This window comes from Semicossyphus pulcher, unplaced genomic scaffold (assembly GCF_022749685.1).
Source record: "Semicossyphus pulcher isolate SPU_LCO1_2020_fin unplaced genomic scaffold, fSemPul1.0.p SCAF_6, whole genome shotgun sequence".
Classification (NCBI taxonomy): Eukaryota; Metazoa; Chordata; class Actinopteri; order Labriformes; family Labridae; genus Semicossyphus; species Semicossyphus pulcher.
Window position 1 is genome coordinate 32,439,139 of NW_027211737.1, and position 23,362 is coordinate 32,462,500.

The window sequence follows — 23,362 nt, forward strand, 5'->3', positions numbered from 1 at the left end:
ATGGAGCCACACTTTCACCTCCAGCTTACTTCATGTTAATGTGTCTTCTGCCCGTGTTCAGAAAGTCTTTGTAAACTTTGTACCTGTGTGTTGTCACCTGTGAACCCTCGTGTGTCTCCTCTCAGGCCGGACAGCACGTCTCTGCTCTGCGGCGTGACTCGTGTCGGCCTGGTGTCCAAAGGTCTCCTGATCAGAGGGGACCTGGACCTGGAGCTGGTTCTGATGTGCAGAGAGAAACCCACCAAGCTGCTGCTGTACACCATCAGCGCCAACCTGCCGCTGCAGATCCAGGTACGCTGAGACACACCTGAAACACAGCAGCTCTCAGCTGCGAGCATCCAGAGAGACACAGCTGAGGACACGACATGTTGGTCGAGCTTCAGAGGAAAGCATGAGGCAGGACGTGACGACAGTAATAATACATCTGTTAGACACGTTATCGTGCTGATTCTGAAAAAAGATGATGCATAATATAGAGAAAAAAATTACCAAAGAAAACGAACACAGCGAGGCTGTGGCTGCTCGCTGCAATGCATCCTGGTAAATGCAGGCACTGCTAGCAGGTGAACTCAGCGTCCTCTGGCATCGAGCAGCACTGAGAAATGTGTTGCTTTAATTGACTACATTTACCATCAACGCTGATTGGAACTCAAAACACGGGATATAAATTCTATAAGAATGTAGATGTTCACTCACAGGGTTTAAAGTTATGACAAACTTCTGTTTCAAAATGAAAAGATATGAAAACACGTGAAGAAATACTTTATGTACTCTTCAGCTGAATACCAAAGACCTGACAAAATGATCCACGCAAACAAAGAAAAGTTAAATATGATACGAAGACGAGACAAAGACGAAGAAGGAACGAGACCAGGTCGAAACCTCGTATGTGGCTGACCGCGTCAGGTCAATGTGCGCTTGTGTGGGCGATGTGTTACAAGGACGGTCCTCATGAGGCCGATGACGACGTGTTTGAAAGCAGGTGCGCGCTGCGGACGTAGGTGAGGACAGCGGACGAGCAGCGGAGGAGCAGCCCCGCCTACTCCCCGAACAAAGTATCCAGAGCCGTATAGACAGAGAGTCGCGTCAGTGGAGGTCAGTCAGTCCTGTGTGTAGGCCTGACCCCGGCGGTCAGCCAAAAATAAAAGCACAAGAAGTCGTAGATATTAGTAGAAGAAGAAACTCAGTATTTAAATAAATTCTTCCTCTTTGATCTCCTCTTATTGTAAATATATTTTTCTTGATTAAAAACTAATAAAAACCAAAAGAGAAAAGTTTGAAGCTCAGTGGAGCGACGCATCCTTCCTCCCACAGAATGATGATGTATTACTGCGGTGACATCAATGATTTCTCAGGAGGAAATTGTTTTTACTCTTACAGCAGATGAAAGGATTATTTTTAGTCAGTGGGAGATGATTTGAACAGGATCTGAAGTGGACGGAGCTGTGGAGGCTGTGTTTCATTTATCAGCTCTGACCTGGATACGATGCATCGATGCATCGCAGGAACCTTTAGGCTTTCTGAGCTGCAGAGGAATAATTGTATCTAAAGATCTGCGCCCTCTCTCCTCCAATCAGCTGCTAGCTAACAAAGCAGCCCCAACATACACGGAGCCTAAACACACTTCCTGTTCCCCCTCTCAGTTAATTACCTGCCACAGCTGCTGCCAGCTTCATCATCAGAGGAGGAAACCGTCTGAAGCTCTCATTTCCTGGACCAACAGAAGAGATTGACAGGCGGAGGGGTGGTGGATGGGGTCATTCCTCACACAGACGAGATAGAGACGAAGCACTTTAAAAACGAGCGACTGAAGGAACCACAGATCTCGAGGAAAAATGTTGTTTGTCTTGCTGGGAATCAGCCAGCAGGAACAACAGGGAGGAACCTGTGAGCGAGGTGTGGAGGAAAGAGAGTCAGTCAGAAGATCAGAGTCGAGTCAATTATGTCTCCCGTCTGTCAGCATCAGTTTATCAATTCCAATTATATATATTATATTTATTATATATTTTTTATTGAGTCGATTAGAAAATAAAATAAAAGAAATAAACGACTTAGAGATCTGTGAACCAGAGAACAGGAAACATTTAGCTAAAGGCTGTTCAAATGTTCCAATCAGGACGTTATTCAGTTAAAACATTAAGATAACAAAATGTAAAAAAAAAAACGTCACCGTTTGTTAGTTTAATTTCATACATATAATGTTGATTTAACTCTAAGAATAAGAGTCGTTGTCCTGTTCATTAAACCAGTACGACCAGTATTGCAAAACATTTTCCCAGCATGAAAAATTCTGGTTTGAGTTCATTAAAATGTTTCATGACTTTTACTTTGAAAATCCGGCCAATACCGCTTATGTATGTTTCAAATTAAAAGCCCACCAGGAAAGAGAGCAGTTAACCTCTATGAACCCTCCAGGAAGGCTCTTATTGTGAAACATCTGTGCAGGAAGTTTCACTTTCTCTCTTATGTTTTTACTGCCAGTAAAAGAAGTTATTGTTGAAAGTGAAACAGAAACTCAGACACAAGAGCAACACGTAAAACTTCTGATTTAAAGGATAAAATAACAGCTGGTTTATCTCTGTTTGATTTGTTATGCAACACATTCTGCACATTTAAGACTTAGCTTTGTCCTGAAGTCTTCCACTGTTACAGCAGCAGCTCCTCTTCTTCACAAACATCAGGACTCCACGCTGCAGCTTTGTATTTTGTATTTTTAATTAATGGTGCAGTTCTGCTTTGCAGACAATGACGGAGGACAAATACGAGGTGCAGTCGTGCGTGCCTGAAGCGGCCATCCGGGTCTGCAGCACCAGAGACCCCCGACTCACGCTGAAGATCAGCCTCTCCTCCTTAACCATGCGGGAGGAGCACAGCACCACAGAAGAAGGTATTTACCCTCCACACACACGCACACCAACTCCCCTATCTCCCCACCCTGCCAACCTCCTCCTGAGCCTCCTGTTTGGGAGGAAGCTTCCCCTGTTTTTATTTGACCTTTTCACCACAACAGAGAGCGGAGAAGAGAGAGGGAGAGCGGGAACGTAAAGGTATGAAAGTGCTCCGACACCTGAGCTTTAAATGGGAAGCAATCTGTGAGAAATAGAAAGGATGAGCCATAAAGGGGCTGAAAGCTGAGAGGGGAGTAGGGGGAAGAGGAGAAGGGAAGATATGGATCTGGGTCAAGTGAGGAGGAAATAGCAGGTGGCTGGTGAAGGATGATTTCCGCAGGGGGAAGTGTTGGGTTGGGATTGACGTAAAATGAGACGTGTGTCTCAGGTGTCTCTGAGGCTGCCGACAGAGGAATCAGCAGTCTAAAAGGTCTTTCTTTTGGTCAAGTGTTAGAAACAGACAATTCAGGTCATAAATACATTTATTGTGAGGGATTAATCTCTGAAGAGGAGGAGGAGGTGTTCATGTGAAGTAATCCCTCGAATCAGGCAGAAATGTCGCCCCAGCAGCTGTGAGAAACTCTCCGTTCTGTCAGGCGTCTGCTGTTTGGCTTCAGTGCTTCCTCTGTGTTTATTTCCTCCTGCAAATGGGAATGAAATAAAAAATGAATGAAAGTGAAGAGCAGCCATTGTGAAACAGCGAGTTCCATTGTGGTCCGGCTCCCGGTGGGAAGAATCGAGGCGTCACAAAAGGTAGAAAATGGATTGTGCAGCTCGGCAGCACAGCTGGAGAGTTCAGAGTCACAACAAGGAGAAAAGCATTTTTCCTTCAGGTTCAACAGGCTGTCAGAATCATCCGGTGTGTTATAGTGTGAAATCCTGTAAACAAAGAGTGTCCCTGAAGCTCTGCTGTAAACACACAAACAAGAGCAGGAGGGGCCGTCTGACAGGGAGACCTACGCTCAGAAACTAGACTGCAGCTTTCGGAGTTCCCTGAAGGACACATTTGTTTAGTGGCAATGAGCTGATTTTAGGGTTTGGTTTTGATATCTGGTTCGATTCTGGATCCTGCTCCTGGTTTGCTTTGCAAGTTTTTTGAGTTTGAGTTTATTTGTTTTAATAAAACACAACCTGCAAGTATTTACCCTTGCAGATACGTCGGACAACGAAACGCTGTCGTGTCAAAGTTCATACCAGCTCCTGGACTCTCACACAGCTGGTTAACCTCCCTCCTCCTCCTGAGCTGTGTCTGATGAACTCTCCTGCTGCTTCCAGCTCCTCGAGGCTGACCAGTGCCCAGTGTGATGAGCTGTTAGCTCGGATCAGTACCAGGATTTCTCTGATGGACACCAACTACCGGCGTTCTGTTTTAGCTGTGGAGCGCCTGTCCGTCTGTCTCCGCTGAGTGGCAGTTTCACTGTATCTAACAAGTCACACGTGGGAGATCTGTCTCACTACAGCGCTATGAAGCCAAAAGAATCAGATGTTACTGAGATTTAATGACAATAAACAGGCTGAGAGGATGCTGAGAGAACTACATCAGGAGGCAGGGTTGTAAAAAGTCTGCATTCATGTTTGTCAGGTCTGTCTGCAAGACAACAAGAACACTACTTTTAAAATGACTGGTTTTTGAATGGAGTTTGGTTTGACCGTTTCTGATGATACATCAGGAGAATAACTTTTCTAGGCTTTCGCAGCACCACGTCACGCGAATGTGACTCTCGAGTGAATTCTCGAATAATGCAAATGTGTTAATTTGCATTATTCGAGAATTCACTTTCGGTATCTTGTGGCTAATTTGTGTCTATTTAAATTTGCATTGACTTTCTATGGATATTACAGCAGGAAGATAAGTTTAGCTTTTGGTCTGGAAACACAGTGAGATCCCCTCCCTTCTCTTTTGTATGGATAGTGAATTATTGAACGTACAGGTAGAAGGCCTCTCCTTCCTCTGGCTCTGATTCACCCTCCTGGTCTTCACAGTGCTCCTCCTGCTGGCCTCTGCTCACTGACTGTTGGTTTTGTTGCCGTAGCTCCGCAGGTCAGCCCGCCGCGTGGACTGACACTTCTCCGCAGGCCCCGCTGCTGACGAGGAGCCCCCCCCCACCTGGCTGCAGGAGACCCCGGGTACAAGGGGTTTCCCCAACAACCAAATCAACTCACCTCACTCTCTGCCTCAGACATGCTCCTCTTCCTCCCCCCCTTCCTCTGTTAACTGGACTTCTCTCTGAGTCACCATGAAATTCTGGTCCATATCTATTAAATGACTACATTACCCAGCAGCCACCATGTCCAGATCTGTACTTCCTGCTTTAATTAAATCATCAGTCACTATTGGCTCTCAATCACAGACTGTATAAAAAGATGGCCGACATGACAGCTCCCTAACCGTGAAGCCAAACCCTCTCTGTCGCCCCCTGCTGACTGGCTGCAGTATAGCTCCTAAAGCCCGCCTCCTCCATGTTAACAGATGGGACATGAGTCAAACTATAAAATCAAAATACAAATCAAATACATTTTTCCCAAACATGGTTTCTGTCATTATAGTTAGTTCTTATCATGCTGATTTATGTCCAAGTGTTCATTTTTCTGACACGTTTACTTTTAATGAGTTATTGATGCTATAAAAAGGGGGCGTGGCCTCATGATTGACAGCTCTGTTGACAAATGGGGCTCCTGCAGCGTTCTGTTCCCGAGTAGCAGAGTAGAGGAGGAACGGCGAGAGGAGACGTCACTAACACTAACACTACAGTCATTGAACTTTCCATCAGCGTGAATATCTGCTTCAGACCGACACAAGAAGCTGCTCTGCTGCAGACGTCGGCCATCTTTATATACAGTCAATGCTCACAATTTAGTCCCATAATTTCATGTTGTAAAAAGGTGTTAATTGATTTAATCTGATGTCCTGGTCACTAAACAAAATTCCACTAAGCTGATGATGATGTCAGGGAGAATTTAGTGTGGGGGGGGGCTGTGCTTCTTTTCTGTATGTGGTCTGGACCTGGGAGTGATCCTTCCTGTTCTGCCTCTGGGAACAACTTCAACATTTCACCTGAATATCAGGTGAAGACAGAATTAAAGGTGTCGGTTATAATAAAATAAAAGTCTGTAAAGTAAATACACCGTCCGATTAGAATATGACCAGCCTGTGAGTCCTTCTTCATGTATATGTAGCCTCCCTGTTAGAGATCATTATTTCTGCAGTCCTGAATACACCAGCAGAATGATTCAGCATGTAGTGACTGAGTCCTTGTGCTGCTTCCAATCAGATCTAATTTCATTTGTAGGTGAAGAGAATTAAAGACAATCATCTCTAAATGAACGCTAATGAGAAAAACTGAAGCGAACACTGAGATGGAATCAGACAGTAAATATCAGTAAGTGAGCAAATCAGAGCTGGAACAATGAAATTATGAATTTAATAACAATGGCCAACACTGTTTTTATCAGTCATTTACATTTGAATAGAATCTGCAAAGTGAAATGTGTCAGTAGTAGTATAAGCTAAACCCTAACCCTAACCCTTTAACCTCACCTGTGTATCTGCTGACGATTCAATATTAGTCTCTGGCAAGAAAATTACTCTCAGAATCATATATTCACATATCATTATATAACTCTCCTTTTCACAGCTGTAAATGATTGAAAAAGAGTTTTTTGCACTCTGCAGCCCTAAAATATGAAGAGATCCTGTTAAATCTTAAACGACTGCAGCCTGCACATTACTGGGGCCTCCGTCCACTGACTGCAGATTAAAATGAGATTATTTAAATGATATTTGTGCAGTAAATCAACTTTACATGTCTGTGTTACATATACGATTCAGTTATATTTAAAATCTTTTAATCAGGGGCAGCCATAGATTGTTTTGTGTATAATCCTGTTTTAACTGATCAAAAATAAAGACCAAATAAGAAAAGTATTTATTCTTATGTAACAGAAAGTCTGATGACGTTATTATTTGACATCGGGTGAGCTGTAAAACGAAGCAACAACACACAGGTAACATGCGGCAGCTGCAGACTGGCAACAGGAGATCAGTGCGTTCTTAGGCCCCCCTCACAAAAGAGGAAAAAAACACCCAAGGCTCAAAGTGGGGGCCGTGATGGATAAAGAGGACGGCAGATAAATTATAAACATTTGACCCACAAAAATGTTCAGAATATAAATAACTAACTCAGAGGAAACAAAAGAAGATGGAGACGCCAGCCGACATGAACACAAGACGAGAAGATGCAGGGCCAGCGCTCCCAGCACCTCCCTTTAAACCATCTATAAACAGGATCAAACAAAAGACCAATAACTGGGCTACCGGAGATCTCCAGCCCAAACTAAAACAACAAAGCCCAGCAATCTAAAACATGCCGGGGGAAAAGACGAAGATTAAGATCGAGGAAAACCAAAAACTCCTCACAGGGAGAGAGAAGGTCCGAATACACAGCAGGCCACACAGAACACTGTGTGTAAGCTCTATTTACGTCTGTAGGCAGGGGCGTGGATTTTAGGGACGGCAAGTGTTCTGGTTTCTGTTTGTAGTATTGTAGAGTAATATTGACCAATCACGTATCAGCAGGCTGCGGTGTGTGCAGGAAAAACAGTCCGTGAGGAGAGCAAAAGCAGGCGGAACGTAATCCACCGTCAGCACATCCCGGCTCCCATCAGCAGCTAACTCATGATGATTCAGCTTCTCATTCATCTCTACAAACAGACATCTGCATGCTAACAGCTAACAGCTAACAATCTGTGCTAGATCTAAAATTCAACTTGAGATAAATTCCACTGCGTCACGAAAGCCGTTCAGTGTTCAGATTTCCTGACTTCCTCAAATGCATCATAAATGATCCGCCCTCCATTTAACAAGCTTGTAGTAGTTTTTGAGGACAGACCTGACAAAGCTTCGTGTTGACTTGTTCCTAATCTGCATCATGATGTTGTTATTTCAGCAAACTTAAAGATCTCGAATATTTCAGTTTCGTGCTCTTGAGCGCCACCCACTGCCGACAATCGGTAATTAAGGGACTGCTTACCTTGCAGACCTTGTGTTACCTCATTCGGTGATATGTAGAGACTTAACAGACATTTATTTACATGAAAATCCAAGAAATGTTTACTTAAAGAGCTGTTAATTAAAATAAATCACAAGAAAGTCTGTTTCTTTTTCTGTAAACGATGCAGCACGCAGGAAGTCTTGACACGCCCGGCATGTTCACCGCTGAGGCATGAGGCTATTGATCATCGGCATTTTACACGAACTTTAGATTTAACAGGTTGTTGGAAGACTTATTTGAAGATGTTGCATCAGACTAAGCAAATCTAACAATGTCAGCGCTGTCTTAAAGTCGAGGGGAAATGAAAAATAACATTTTAATCCTTTTAGATCACATCCCCGGTAATATTGTGCATCTGTTTGACAATATAGGCCAAAAAAATCGTATTACGTAAGTTAGCACCAAACAATTTCAACCAATCAATCTGCCACTTTTAGCCGCAGAGCACCAAGAACGCTCGGTCAGTTAGCTAGCTACTGCGCTGTGGAGAACGTCTGTCTACGCCCACTTCTCAACGATCAAATCAAATCCCTCTCATGATATGTCCCGCCTGCACGTCCTGTTTCACTCGGAAATACGTCACGATACGGAAGCTAGATACTCTCCAAATGCTGTTTCAGCTCGACTTTAATATCCAAACGCCTTCTGCACTCATAGAAATATCTCAAAGTAAAAAACTTCTGGAGTGTTCAGAAATATTTAGTTTGTTTTTATGCGAAGGAACGTTTCTGTGCAGGTTCTTGGTCATCCACGTCATCGTAATTCTAGGTCCAGTTGCCTTTTGGATGAAGCTTAGAAAGTTTTTATGAAAGCACATTTTCACATTTTTATTAATGGGAACTCTGACAGTGCCTTCCTCTGACATCAGTCACAGAGTGCTGTTTGGTGATTGCTTCCAGTTTTAATGCACATCTTACTGAAAAGTTTGGTCAAGGCCAGAGAAATTCTTAACCTCACATTTCATGAGTGCATCCTTTTGTATCATTGATCCATTAACGCTCAAGTGCCTGTAAGGAACACGATCCTAAGTGATCTTTAGAAACATTTCTTTACTTTTTATTGACCTGAAAGGTTTTTCTGAGAGAGAAAAGTTGTTTAATGGATTTCTGTCCGTTTCACTGCAGTTGTATTTGTTCGTGACGTCTCCAGGGGCAGCAAGAAAGAAAAACTTAGAGTAGCAGAGAACATAAAAAAGTTTACTCTTACAAATCTACCCATCATCTGCAGATTTACAGTCAGAGTGGTACTTCCTGTTACCCAGAATTCTCAGGGGCAGAACATGAAGGTCCTCAGGAGGAGGAGCAGCCCTGAGTCTCTCATCAGCTCCTTCGTTTGTCTTCCACCTCTTCATCCTGTTCAGCTTCACTACAGTCTCTACTGCAGCAGACTGCTGAACCACACACACACACACACACACACACACACACACACACACGCTGCTCCTCGGCTCACATTACGCTGATTTATCACAAGCAGATGACTTTCAATGTTCGAATTAAAGACTAAAATATAACTTCCTCCCAAAGAGCAGGAGCTTGTTTAATGCTCTGTGTCAGCGTTTCTGTGTGTAATATCGCTGTGATTTAATCTCCGCTGACTGTCTCTCACTGGGACAGATCTCTGAGCCATAATGAGAAAGATTCCAGCCTGATGAGACATTTATCAACATTGAATATTTGCCACTTGGCAGCAGAAGAATAAAGATAATGTTAAAAGTCGCAGAGATCTCCTGGATGTGAGCCTTCCCTCCGGAGCCCTGCAGTGTGGTCTGCAGTCTGTTTGCCCTTTTGTTCGTCTGCTTGACTGTCCCACAGCGGGCACTCCGAGAACAAACAGCCTTCACTTTCTTTCCAGGGTGGCGTTCTCACTCTCAGATGTTTATGTTGTCCTTGTCATCTGTCACTCTTCTTCTGCTGTCGTTCTCTCCCATGGCTCGGCCTGCGGTCATGGCGGGAGCGCTCCCCACAGGACCCCGGTGTGGAGAGACAAACGTTTCAGTCAAACATAAACATCTGACCGACCCCGCAAGACTGAAAATACTAGCATGGCAGCCAGAAAACTGCAGAGCCAGGAGATGATGCATCTGCTCTGCTCCCAGTCTCAGGCCTCCCTGAGCCAAACGTCTCCTTGTTCTAAAGTGTTATTTTAATCTTTAATCTGGCTTCTGCTCCTGACTCGATGCCATGCTCTCATTTTCGTCCTGCGCTGTAATTGATAACACACTAATCTGGCGTGTTCCATCGCCTTCAGCCACTGATCTGCATCTCGAGCGAGACTCCGGCCGGCCAGCGAGACGCATGCGCTCACGTCTTCTCCGGTTCTGATCCTGCCTTGTGCATGAGAAACCCCCTCTCCCAGAAAATCACAGACTCTCTCAAACCCCCTCCTCCAAGCTCGTTGGGTCAGATCAGTGGGTTTGCTAATACTCAGCCGTCCTCCCTGCTGCTTGTGTGTCTGTGTGAGAGTGTGTGAGATCAGCGTCTCATCCTGTCTCTCTCTCCAGAGGACGACGGGAAGAAGAGGCAGGAGGACGAGGAGGAGGAGGATAAGGAGGACGTCCTGGACAGGCAGGAGTGTCGAGCTGCGCTGGCTTCGCTCCGACACGCCAAATGGTTCCAGGTGAGCACAGCTGGGCGATGACACAAACACTCTCAACAAGTTCCAGCGTGAATATGCCCAACCTCTGAAATGAGATTAGTTCACTTTAATGTGCAGCAGCAAATATGTTTGGAGGGAAACATAATCACATTATAATGACGGGGTTTTAATGAAGCACAGCCTGTGTTTAGTCAGAGCACTGAAGCTGCTTTCCTTCACAGCTGGGTCTCGAGTATCATCCAATCACATTCACACAGGTGTGCGGTGCAGACATTATCACCTGACACTTTTCAACTCTACAAGGGGTTCGTTCTCCAAGGCGAGTCCCAGTTGCTGCTCAGAGAGCTCCATTAAACAGGTGTCTCTGACTCATTAAACACTGTAAAGTAGCAAAATGTTCATCACGAGTACGCCTGCCAAACATTTATTCAACAAAAATAAACACTTCAACACTTTGACGTGAAAAACGTGGAAGATAAAGGTCTGAACAGAACATGAAGGTCCTCAGTCCTGGAGGAGGAGCAGCCATGAGTCAGCTGCTCCTTCGTTTGTCTGAGTTAAATCTTAGTAAAGTGAAGTGACATGCTGCAGAAAACAGAAGTACATATATACTGTTTATACCATATTTATCCCTTATTGTAACCAAAGTGATTTTAATATCCCAAACATGACACCACCAACGAACCCTGCTCTACGCTGTCAAAGATATCAGAGAGGAAGCTGTGTTAGCTTCATATCATCCTGCGCTAATAATTAGCATTTCCTTCAGCAAATTCTGTAAAAATGGATGGAAGCTTGTGTACAGTGTTACAATGTTAGAGTTTCATGTAGGAGACGCTTTTGCCCAAAGCGACATACACCTGAGAGTTAATACAACACGAGCAACGATCGAGACAGGAGGGGGCGGAGTCAGTGAGAGCCAAGGCACAGCTTCAGGTGTGATCGGACACTGCTGCTGACAGGAAGTGCACAGCTTCTTCTTAAAGGTGAAAGGGACTCGGCAGACCGAATGGAGTTTGGGAGCCAGTGGAGTGATACGAGCAGTGGAGGGATACGAACAGTGGAGGGATACGAGCAGTGGAGGGATACGAGCAGTGGAGGGATACGAGCAGTGGAGTGATACGAGCAGTAGAGGGATACGAGCAGTGGAGGGATACGAGCAGTAGAGGGATACGAGCAGTAGAGGGATACGAGCAGTGGAGGGATACGAACAGTGGAGGGATACGAACAGTGGAGTGATACGAACAGTGGAGGGATATGAGCAGTGGAGTGACGTCCTGTTTTGGGTTGATACCTGTCGCACTGCTGCGTTCTGGATCACCTGCAGAGGTTTGAATGTGCGTGCAGGAAGGCCTGCCAGGAGGGAGTTGCAGTAATCAATGCGTGATATCACGAGAGCCTGTACCAGCAGGTGTGTTGCATGCTCTGACAGGTAGGGTCTGATCTTCCTGATGTTGTACAGAGCAAATTGACATGACCGAGCGATCATGGCCACGTGAACCTTAAAGGTTAGCTGGTCGTCAGTTATGAGGTTCAGTATTCAGGTTCCAGGCAGACTTCAGTTTGTCCGAGCTGGATGTTGATCTGTGGTTGCACAGAGGGACTGGCTGGGATGACAAGGAGCTCAGTCTTGGATAGGTTGAGCTGAAGGTGGCGTTCTAATGACAGTGGAGTGTTTTTGCTTACAATTAGCATCCTAGTTAATGTCACAGTTTGTCTGTCGGTAGCTAACGGCTCATCAAATATCTTTGACTTTAATACGGCCTGTTGTCCCTCCAGGTTTTAATGATCAATTGTCTTTCAGTTGTTTATTAATATAGAAGCGGTGAAATATATAATCAGGATTTGTCAGGTACCTTCATTCATATGACTTTCAACCTGGATCACAGCAGTACCACATAATAACAGCATTTTAGCTTCCCACCATGAGCCTGACGTTTACTCTGAAGATCCTGTTCCCGATGAGCTGCGTCTCAGACTTCCTGCCTGAGCTCAGAGTTTTTCCCTCCGAGGAGGCAGCAGGGAGACGAGTCAAGGGCAGGTGAAGCGGCGAGCGTCTCCCCTCGGGGAAGGAGAGCTGAATGTAGAGTAATACCTGAGAGAAGAGCTGCACTGAGGACTGAAGGTGAGCGGTTCAATGAGGATTCATCACATTCAGACAGGACTAATATGACCCGCGGACCTCCACTCATCTGTTATAACTGCAGATACAATTAGTGCTGTTCTGCTCACCCAACATCCATCATGTCTGTGAGCTTTAAATGAAAGAGCCTAGATATAATGGCAGACTTCATTGTTGTGAATAGTCGTCCTGTGCAAATTGAAGTGTCGATGATCTCCAGTGTGATTTAATAATATCGTTTAACTTTGGCAGAACCTTCAGAGGAGCATTTTTGGGACCACAGTTGTAGAGATATTGCATCTTGGTTGGTTGGGGCCTGATTTTTACATATTTTGGGGTTTAAATGATTTAAAGTACTACAGGTTTACAAATCGCTCCAGTAGATGTGTTCATCCTGCAGCAGTGAAACAGGCTGTAATGGCTGCAACATAATCCTTGATGGGTCAAAGGTCGTCCACTCAAAGTTCTTGTTGTTTCCACTGACAGGCTCAGATTGTTATTCTAAGTGTGTGACAACATGACAGAAAGGATCCCTACAGAGACAGACCTTTTTGTTACAGAGGAAGATGATTGTTTTAACCACACACAGACGTTACATCGCTCTCTGCAGACACACCAGACTCCATTCAGAAAAACAAGGATTTTACCTCGCAGAAAACTTAGAGTTACTTTTCTCCCGCTGCCTCAGTAAGTACATCGCTTCATGTTGAACAAACATGAAAATGATCAGTTTGGGTGGATTACAAAATGTGTTTAAAATACAATAACGCAAACAAACTAACCAATCAAGGCAGCAGTAGACCAACAGTCCTGTGTTTTTTAAGGTAAAATTATGCTTATGCTTTAACGTTTAGATATGCTAACAGATTAGCTTGCTAGCTATAGCACTCGCTCCTGCAGGTAATAACGTACCCCAAACACTCAAAGCAACTAGCTTTTGTTAACTCAGCTTGTTTATTTCAGCTGAACAGACTCACTTCACCACTAAAAAAAAACCTTATAAGGAGAGATGTACATATTGATAGTGTTTACTGTTTGTGAAATGTTCCATATTCTCATCTCTGTACTTGTATTTTATTCTTAAAGGGCCAGTTCGCCGATTTTCAACCTCAGTCCTTTCATGCAGTTATGGGGAGCTAATGCCATTATGATAGGGAAAAAAATGCAATTTGGCTCCGTGCCATTGGAGGGCGCTATCCGCTTCTCCATTGGGCCCTGCACTTCCTCAATCCAGGACGCCGCCTCCGAGTCTCGTTCAAAATCGTCAGGTTTGAAATGTAGACTGCAGACATGAAGATTTTTCACACGATCCACCGACATATCCTCGTTGTATTTCGCATTCTGTACCGCTTCACTCCAGCGTCCCTCGCTGGGCCGTTCGTTTCAGAGGGAGGGGCGCAATGCACGCTGGGTGTTGTAGGAATGTACAATGGACAAAACCACAGCTGTGGCACCAATTTAAAATATTATTGCTTCTGTGGATTACAGAGAACACCAGCTTTGACTGACAGGGGCTTTTTCCAGGGGAGGATTTCTCCTTTAAGAGAAATGTTTTTGTAGTTTAGAGTCTCTTTTTACAGATTCCAAACTGCATGTTTTCTTCCCTGAGGCTCATTTTAATAGGATTTCTGCCCGCAGATAAAGTTAAATAGAACATTATCTTTTAAAACATCACATTTCACTCTCTCACTGTGGTATTAGCAGCACAGTGACATTTCACTGGTCCTGAAATGCCTCTTTGCAGACTCTGAGATATGAGATCCCCGGCGCTCAAAGTGTCATGGGCACATATTGTTAAGTTTTTGCTGTCTTGTTGAAATTCTCCTCCTCTGGCTGTCACCTCTTTGTCTGTGTGTCCCCTCAGGCCAGAGTCACAGATCTCAAATCCTGCGTCATCGTCCTGAGGATTTTCAGAGACATGTGCAACAGACTGCCGGGTTGGCGGCCGCTCAAAGGATGGGTAGGTGACAGCTGCAGAATCAGGATGAACTGTTGTACAGAAACATTCAGTTAAAGAAAGATAACTTTTATTTCACCTGCTGTGCACGTGCAGGATGTGTAGTCAACCCTCCCTCTCTCTCTCTCTCTCTGCTCGCCCTCTGCAGCCTCTGGAGCTGATCTGTGAAAAGGCCATCGCCACCTGTAACCGCCCGCTGGGTCCAGGTGAGGCTCTGCGTCGAGTCATGGAGTGCATCGCCTCAGGGATCCTCCTGCCAGGTCAGACATCCGTCCTTCACTGCAGCCTTCAAACATCGCACTCATCGTCCAGGGCTGCTTTAATGTTGCTCATGAACCACGGGCCGACTGCTCAGAAACATTTGGTCAATTGCCACGAAAAATTAGCACTTTAAGAATTTATGGAGACAAACAGGTGAATATGCAGAAATCTACAGGCTGAACTTTGTACTACAAAATGTGCTGTGCATCTCTTCAAACAAAATAGATTCGCCTCAAAGCCACATGCATTCACTCACACTCACACACACACACACACACACACACACACACATGATAGTATATTATAAAAGACAGAAAAACAAGTGCAATGAGTGCAGCCTTAAGTGTTATATTATTGTACCTTAAAAGGATATTATTGCACATGAAATGTTATTGCACATTTTGTACGTTGGTACTGTTCAGTCTTAAGTCCTGTTGTGTTACGTGTTGCTGGTGCGGGGGGGCAGTGTTCCTGCAGAGTTCAGTTCGGTGATGGCTCTTTGGTAAAAACTGTGTGTGAGCCTGGATGTGCAGGTTTCTTTGAGGTCCCGAAACGCCTCCCGGACGGCAGCAAAGAGAAGAGCTGGTTGTAAGTAACAGCGTCGTATCAATCGTACAGTTGTGCGCGGTGCATTAATGTTTACAAAGTGGCTGCAGATTCCCTTCAGGCTCCTTCAGAGAGTCCCGGAGGATTCACAGCAACACGACTCGTTTGATTTAAATAAGACTCGTTTTTCAGAATGATTGACACAACTTTCTTTTGTCCTCTGAGGTTTTCTTTTGAGTCCAGAGCAGAAGAATGTTTCCTTTTCACTTTAAATAAAGAGAAAAATGTTGTCAGAATTATTTCTTCCACCAGCCTCCTCTCTCTGTATTTGTCATTCTTTTTCTGGGAAACCTTCAGCTCCCACGTTTGATCCGTGCAGAGCCGCTCTTTGTGAAGATGTGATTGGATTTTAAAACGCGTTTCAGGGTTTTCCTCAGCGATGAATCGGCAGCTTGGTCCCTGAATGCGTCTGAATCATCGATGAATTACAACAGGAGTCACTTACTTGTGTCCCTGTGTGGTGAAATGAAGCTGCGTTCAGTCTGAGTCAGAGCCTGCTGCAGAAACACTGACGTGGTTTTTCTTTGCAGGAGGGCCAGGAGTTCACGACCCCTGTGAGAGGGAGCCCACGGACGTGCTGAGCGACCTCAGCGCCCAGCAGGCCGACGCCCTCACGGACAGCGCGCAGGTCAGTCCTCTTCACCCGGCGGAGTCTCAGAGGAGAAACTGAGGAGGGAAAACGTTTCATCAGCATTTCTTCATTCTTAAACCTCTGACATCACCAGAGTTTCTAACGTCTCTATGTTTTATTAATATCTATAAGTTGGGTTGAAAAGGTTAAAAGAACAGTGAAACATGTCCATCACAGTTTACAAGAACCTAAAGAGATGTCTTTCAACGGAGCAGGATGCAAGTTTGACAGTTATGCTGAAAAATAATTTAATAATAATAATTATTTGCAGATAAAAGGAGTTTTTTTCTGGTCAATCTTTATGAAAACGTGGCTGTGTTTGTTTCTGTTCAAAAAGTGGAATACCTGCAAAAACCAGTCAGCACTGGGACAGTTTCCAAGGCCTTGTTCTGCAGCACAGACGAGCTGTGTTCCAACTCAGGAGCTGCGTCCTTTGAAGGACGCGTTTGAAGGCGGACTGCGTCACAGCGGCCCAGCGTATCCCAAGATTCATTGTCCGCCAATTCAAACAAGATGACGGACTCCGAAACCGCTGAGAAATACACTCTAAATATAATAACTTTAGTTTCAGCTCAGTCAAATAGCTAGAGAGACAAATGTTGACAACAATGAAACAAATTATCTTTAGACTAACAGGTTCAGGGACATGAAGGGCGGGAACAGCTGGTGACACAAGCAGCCCCTGAACTGAGACACAGGTTATAACTTTTGTACAAACTGACTTCTTTTTTGTCCCGTTGGCTTTTGAAGTTTTTACACTATCTAGCAGTTTGTCTCACGTACTCCTCCATCCACATGTGGCCCAAACTCCAACTCTGTTTCCGTGGCTGCACTTTAACTGCAGCTGTAGTTGTTGCTGACGCTTGCCTCTTCCTCCTCTATGACCTGATATTCTTTCACACTGCAGGTTCATAAAGTAGCCCCGCATGTCTGTGTCGAGCAACACACTAAAAACAGTTTCCTGCATATTTAAACAGCAGGTTTGGATTTTGTAGCGGCGAGGAGCCGCCCCTTGCTTCATCCCATTTGCTGTGTATGCAGGGACACTAAATGCTGAAGTACAATTTTAGGAGTAGAGCCGACAAAAGGACTGTGAGCGGACTCAGTGGGGGGGGGGGCTCAGGGCGACTGAAGAAAGTTTTCTTCCCTGGTACCAAAAAAGTTTCAGGTCTGACGTATAAACCTGTGTCCTAGTTGACACCAGGATTTAAATATCCACGTTCAAAGTGTCCCTCAGTAAAGTGTCCCCCCGCCTCCCTCTGGCTCAGGGCTCTGCCGTGAAGCAGCTCTTCACTATTAGTTGAATCTTTAACCTGAACCAGGCTCAAAGAGAAAGTGTTGTGGTACTCTTACAAGATACTTCTGTCTCTAACTCCTGTGTGTCCCTCTGGATCAGTTAAAGGTTTAATGCTCTCCTCAAAGACACTTTGACGCTCGCTTTTAAGAAGTAAGAACATTTCCCACCTGCATTATCCGGCCTGCTCCCGGCGCTCGGACATTAAAAGCTCAAATTAACAGGGTCTGTCTCTTTAGGGCCGCAGATACTCCGGTTTAACGGCTCCCAAAGGTGATGAAGACGGTCACACAAATAAAAAGCTCTTTAAATCTCAGAGGAGAAAACATAAAAAGCTGGAGCTGCTCGTCTTTAAAAAGAGTTTTTGATCCGTTATTTTGAAAATCATTTAGAGAGGGTTTAAAATAAAAAGTGTGAGGCGTCGTTACGGTCTGAAGTCTTAGTTTAGAAGCAGAATTTCTCCCTGGAGGAGAACTTAAGCTTCAGATCTGCTCTGATGTTGAACAGAACTTACATGACAGCTTGCTTTCATTAGACCTGCTGCTTTATGGATTCTGTCTTTAAGTTTCCCCTCAGAGCGCAATAAACCTTTCCTTCCTGTTTTCCTGCCATAAAAGCAGCCGCAGACGCTCACTTAACGCCATGTAATCATTAGCCGGGCTGAGCAGCGTCTCGTCCCACCGGGCGGCTCCTCCTCGCCGCCCGCTGCATCAGAGTCAGCGCTTCTTCTGGGAAATCGCTCGAGAAAGTCTCCTCTCGTGTTCAGCTGATTGAAGGAGGTTATTTAAAGCGAGTCCTCGGCCGCCCTGGTGAAACCCCGAGCTCACGTCAGCTCTAAAAATATCTGAGCGGCCGCAGACTCTGACCTCAAATCAGCCCCCGCCCCCCCGTGCTGCCCAGGCCTGACGAGCTGACGGCCTAATTAGCCACCTAATGAGCGTGGGAACTCTCTTCCCTGTTCACACCCACACCACGATATGACTACAGCTAATAATGCTGCTGTAAACACTGCTGCTGCTGCTGCTGCTGCTGCTGCACATGCAACAACAAAGTCTCCCCCCGGGCGGGAAAACATGAAGACTTCCTCAGACTCATCTTTTCCTCCCGCTCCTCTCTCTCTGTACTTTCCTCCTCTCTGCCAGTCTGGGAATATCCCTCTTTCTTCTTCTTTCCCTCCTTCGTGTGCGTGTTTTTTCCTCCTCTCTATAATGCATGAAGTTCCTCCCAACAGAATCAGACGTTTTACACAAACGTGCCAGTTTCCCCGATAATTAGAGCCTATTGATCCGGGAATAAACGGTATGGTTGCCCCTCTGAGTGCAGAGTTCTGTTGCTCCACCAATACACTGATGTGCCCTTATTCTGTCTCTGTGTGTGTGTGTGTGTGTGTGTGTGTGTGTGTGTGTGTGTGTGTGTGTGTGTGTGTGTGTGTGTGTGTTTCAGCATGCGTTACGCCTCCTTGCCTTCGGACAGCTTTACAAAGTCTTGAATATGGATCCCCTCCCCGCCAGCAGGCCCTCACCTCGGCTGTTAGAAGGTGTGTTTTCGTGTGTGTGTTTGGTTTCCTCCCTGCAGTGTTATACCTTCCTTCTCTTTGCCGGCCTGTAAATCAGCTTGTTTAACTCCTCTGTTTAGTCACATTAATATATTTATATGTGTGTGATGTTTCAGGTGTTCAGTGTGTGTGTGTGTTTGGTCCCTGCAGGCTGTCAGAAGAGGCTTCGGGACGACGTGGGCTCCGACGACAGAGACTTCATCAAAAGGATGAAAGGTGACTTTGACAATCGACTCGCTTGTCTTAGAGAGCCTCAGTTTGTTCTTCCTCCTCTCTCCTCTGAACACAGCACACACCGCTGTGGGACACTGAGGCTGTTTGATGCAAAGATGCAGAGTCTGCTGACACAGAGAAATAAAGGGGGGGGGCTGAGTGCGTGGACACAGAGCTGATGTTGGTCTGCAGGCTGCTGCAGAGCGAGGAGAACTGTTGGAGTGTTAAAATGCTAAATTAAAAGTGTAAATCAAAGTGAAACAACACGAGGCAGAGACAGACCTATCAGCCCCTCCCCCGCCTGCTTTTAACCTGATGATGTGACCTCTGCCGTCATCGTGTCGTTGGTTTTACACACATAAATACCAACACAGTGTTTATTTATCACGTGTGGTGCATGGAGCAGAGCAGGAGGACGTGCAGGAAACTGAAGCTCGCAGGGCGGCCATCAGCACGACAAGAAGTCTGCACAGTTTTTACAGCTGATGATGTCACTTCATCAGGTTTTGTAGGAAGGAAGGTCACTGCAGTCGGTTATGATCTGCAAACCTGTAAACCTCTTCCCAAACTATAAGCATGATGTGAACATGTGGCTGTGTCCGGCTGTGGCATCATCTCAGCTCTGCTTTAAGTTCTTTACTACAGGAAACATTATTGTCATGTTCACATGTACCTGTGTTCATGTAGCAGCTATTTCAGATTCAGTCTGAACATCTGATGTTTAGTTTCAGTCACATTATCGCCATTTTTACCCTTTTAGTCGACTCAAAACATTTTAGTCAGAACGTTTTCTCTCTTCAAATCAATCGGCCTCATGCAGGTATCAGAAACAGGCATCAAGGTGACGGGATGTCCACGTTTGATTTGTTAAACTTTGACAGTTTAGCATCATCAGGACTCGGAGCCCACAGAGCCGTTAAGGCCTTCTGGCACAGGACGGGACCTCAGTCGAACATTTGTTTTATTTCATGCATCAGAAGGCAGATCACCTTCAAGGAAAGACAAGACAGACACAAAGAGAAGAAGACGACAAACAACCAGTGCAGTGGTTAGCCCTGTGGCCTCACAGAAGGTTCCTGGTTCGAGTCCCGGTTCAGACGTAGTGGGCCTTCCTGTGTGGATTCTGCATGTTCTCCCCGCGCATGCGTGGGTTACCTCCGGGTGCTCCAGCTTCCAAACACATGCTCGATAGGTTCACTGGTGACTCTAAATCGCCCGTAGGTGTGAACGTGAGCGTGAAAGGTTGTCTGTCTCTTTGTGTTTGTGATTGACAGGTGACCTGTCCAGGTGTAACCCCGCCTCTCGCCCAATGACAGCTGGGATAGAAGCGTTTGATTCCTGTACACAAGGACTTTATTTGTTTGGACACGGACCCTAGTTTGTCAGTTGGTCAGCTCGTCTTCGTGAGGAGCCCACAGGACAGTTTGTGTCTTTGCAGCAGAGAAATGGATATTGATTGAGGAGTTTGTCGCCTCATTGTTGCTAATGACAGAGACAAAAGACTCTGGTGTTCACTGTGTGTGTGTGTGTGTGTGTGTGTGTGTGTGTGTGTGTGTGTGTGTGTGTGTGTGTGTGTGTGTGTTGACAGTAAACACAGTGCTTTCTGACAGACTGTGTGTAAAAGGTGGAAAAGTGGTTCAGTGGAGCAGAAAGCAGCGAGCGGTGAGGCCGCGGATCAAAACGAGCTGTCAGGTTAAAAACACGTCCTGCTGTGTTCGGTCTCTCAGCAGCCTCCTGACCCACCTGGCTGTGGTCCAGACTCTGCTCTCACGTCTTCACAGGATCATAAAGGGGATCCAGTTCAGTGCATTCAGCTCAGAAACAGGTTAAAGACCAAGTTAAGACTTGTTCCCTGGCAGCAGAAAATGTGTGCCGTTATCAGATTTGAGCTGTGAGTGAGAAGAAGCTGCTGGAGCTGAAAGGAACGACCGGAGAGGTTATCAGGGATCAATCCGCTCCGGTGTTCAGGTCACCAAAGGTCTGAGTGTCTTAATGTCACAGAGGTTTAAATCCATTCCACATATGCAGGTCTTTATCAGGACAAAACACAGAGGTTATCCAGCTCTGATTGTAGTCGGCGTCTAAAGATGTAAACTGGAGGAGAAAAGGTCATGAAATAAGTTTATTGATGGTCGGGGGTCAAATTACATGAGACAAACTGTAGGGGTATAAAAGCTAACAATTAAAGTGGTAATCTTGAAGGTCTCAGTTTCGTTCTCTTTGGCGACACCTGTGACAATAAACGGTAACTGCGGGAGCACACTTCACAGATATCCACACAGTGCTGCATGTGTGACGTCCACGGTCGGCTCCGGTTGTAACTCTTGATTTTCCTGGCTGACGGTCGCTTTCCTTTTCAGACTGTTTGCTTCATCTGAGCGTCGAGTTTGTTTCTTCTTCTTTGGATTTTCACTTCTTGTTGAAGTTGTATCTGTAGTCATCCATCTTTTCTTTGTTTGTTCAGCCATAGTAGATTACTGTTTACTCGCAACACTTGCAGAGAGCGGAAAAGCAGCCGCTTAGCTCCGCCTACCCTCTCTGGCAGACCAACCACTGCTGGCTGATGGAAAACGCGTCACTAACTGGGCGCCGCTTGTGATCTTTTACGCGAAAGTCGCTCCAGTCAGCCAGTCTGTAACTCTGTTCAGTGGGCCATCGGCTCAATAACCTTTGTGTTACTTCATTCGGCGAGATATAGACACTTAACAGACATTTATTTACATGAATTTTCCAGATTATCACTTTGAGCTAATACATGACAGAGGCATCGTTAAAACATACAGGTGTTCTAAAACAGCAGGTTAGTTACGATAGTTTGTTAAAGCTCTTAAATCTGCAGAGAAATCAGAAAAATGACCTCCTGAGAATCATCACAATATTCCAGAGTTAATTTGCCGCAAACAGGAAGTGTGTTTGGATAATTCTGCATCATTTGAAGGAGCTGATCTGGATGATGTTGGTTGTTGGGTGTCAAAGAGGCTCATAGAGTCAGACTGTTCAGGACTTCATCAGTTCATTCTACAGAAGTGTTTGTAGAAGAAGTCACTCGTGCACATCCAGTATCTACATAGCAACAATAATACTGGTAACACTGTGTATAATCAGGGCTGAGCTGCAGGTGTGTGACCGGTGATTCTGGTGAACTCTTTGCTGTTTGCTTTCAGACAGACGAGTCATCTCAGAAGTGTTTCAACTTTATTTTACTTCCAGCTCCTGCTTCACTCTCAACTTCTTCATGTTGTTGAAATATTGATGATACTTAGAAGTCCAGAAAACTCTTCACTTTAAATTTCACTTCTTTGCCGGACACGTCGGCATCTTTTCCCCTGAAATCAGCAGAACTGCTCTGAAGGTTCATCATCAGCTGATCATGCAGAGATATGAAGCGTCACTTCAGCAGGTTCAGACCTCAACTCACATTTTAGGTTTGATTTCCCACTTTTACAGACCTGTCCGTCAAAAGAGAGAAAAGATGAGTGGAAGTAAGACTTCAGAGGTCAGAAGAAGAAACTGTTTTTATTACTCGTTTATTTCATTTCATCTGCACTCCCATCATCTGCAGCCTCTTATTGTACAGAAACAGGAGCAGAAAAATACAGAAGTACATTAACATATTAAATTACAAGAGTTGTGTTGAGTTGTTTTCTCTCACCTGTTTTTTGTTCCGTTTGCAGTTTTAATATATTTAGTTTTCCCTCTGATACATGAACCATGTTTGATATCGTGCTGCTGCTTTACCGCAGCATGAGAGCGCGTCTGCTCAGGACAAAGACGGTGTCTCAGAAATATACGTCAACGCCAGTGTGACGTTACCTGATGGTTTGTGGAGCACTATTCTGAAGCTGTCGTCATCTTGTGTTTTGGAGCCAAGTGACTTTATTTTGATGAGAGGGCGGAGGTGACAAGGTGAGAGGGGTTAGCAAGTGTGACGTAGTCAGCTAACGCTAGCGCTAGCTTACACCTCTTTCCCACCATAATTAACGTGTTGACACAGGTTTTTCAGACCCAGGAAGACCCACTGATGGATGCCGATTGTCTCTTTTCCTATTGCCAGTGAACTATCCTCCTGTTGGTCTCTTTTCTGCTGCGTCACCGTCTGACGTCACAAACATGGCCGAAACAGGGTTAGTAACCAGTGAAGATGTTACGGTGGTTAGGTCTTTATTGTATCTATCACTCATTCAGT

General features: G+C 45.2%; 1 protein-coding gene across 1 annotated transcript in view; it reads left to right on the forward strand.

Moving 5' to 3' along the window:
* LOC138610186 (spermatid perinuclear RNA-binding protein-like) overlaps window positions 1-23,362 on the forward strand; it is a 68,490-nt gene that overhangs the window by 33,701 nt on the left and 11,427 nt on the right. The window contains exons 4-11 of the mRNA XM_069682896.1: window positions 126-291; window positions 2,743-2,887; window positions 10,443-10,558; window positions 14,524-14,619; window positions 14,765-14,876; window positions 16,014-16,111; window positions 18,852-18,945; window positions 19,114-19,179. Of these exons, the coding sequence (XP_069538997.1) occupies window positions 126-291; window positions 2,743-2,887; window positions 10,443-10,558; window positions 14,524-14,619; window positions 14,765-14,876; window positions 16,014-16,111; window positions 18,852-18,945; window positions 19,114-19,179 (893 nt within the window). The remainder of the gene's footprint in view (window positions 1-125; window positions 292-2,742; window positions 2,888-10,442; window positions 10,559-14,523; window positions 14,620-14,764; window positions 14,877-16,013; window positions 16,112-18,851; window positions 18,946-19,113; window positions 19,180-23,362) is intronic.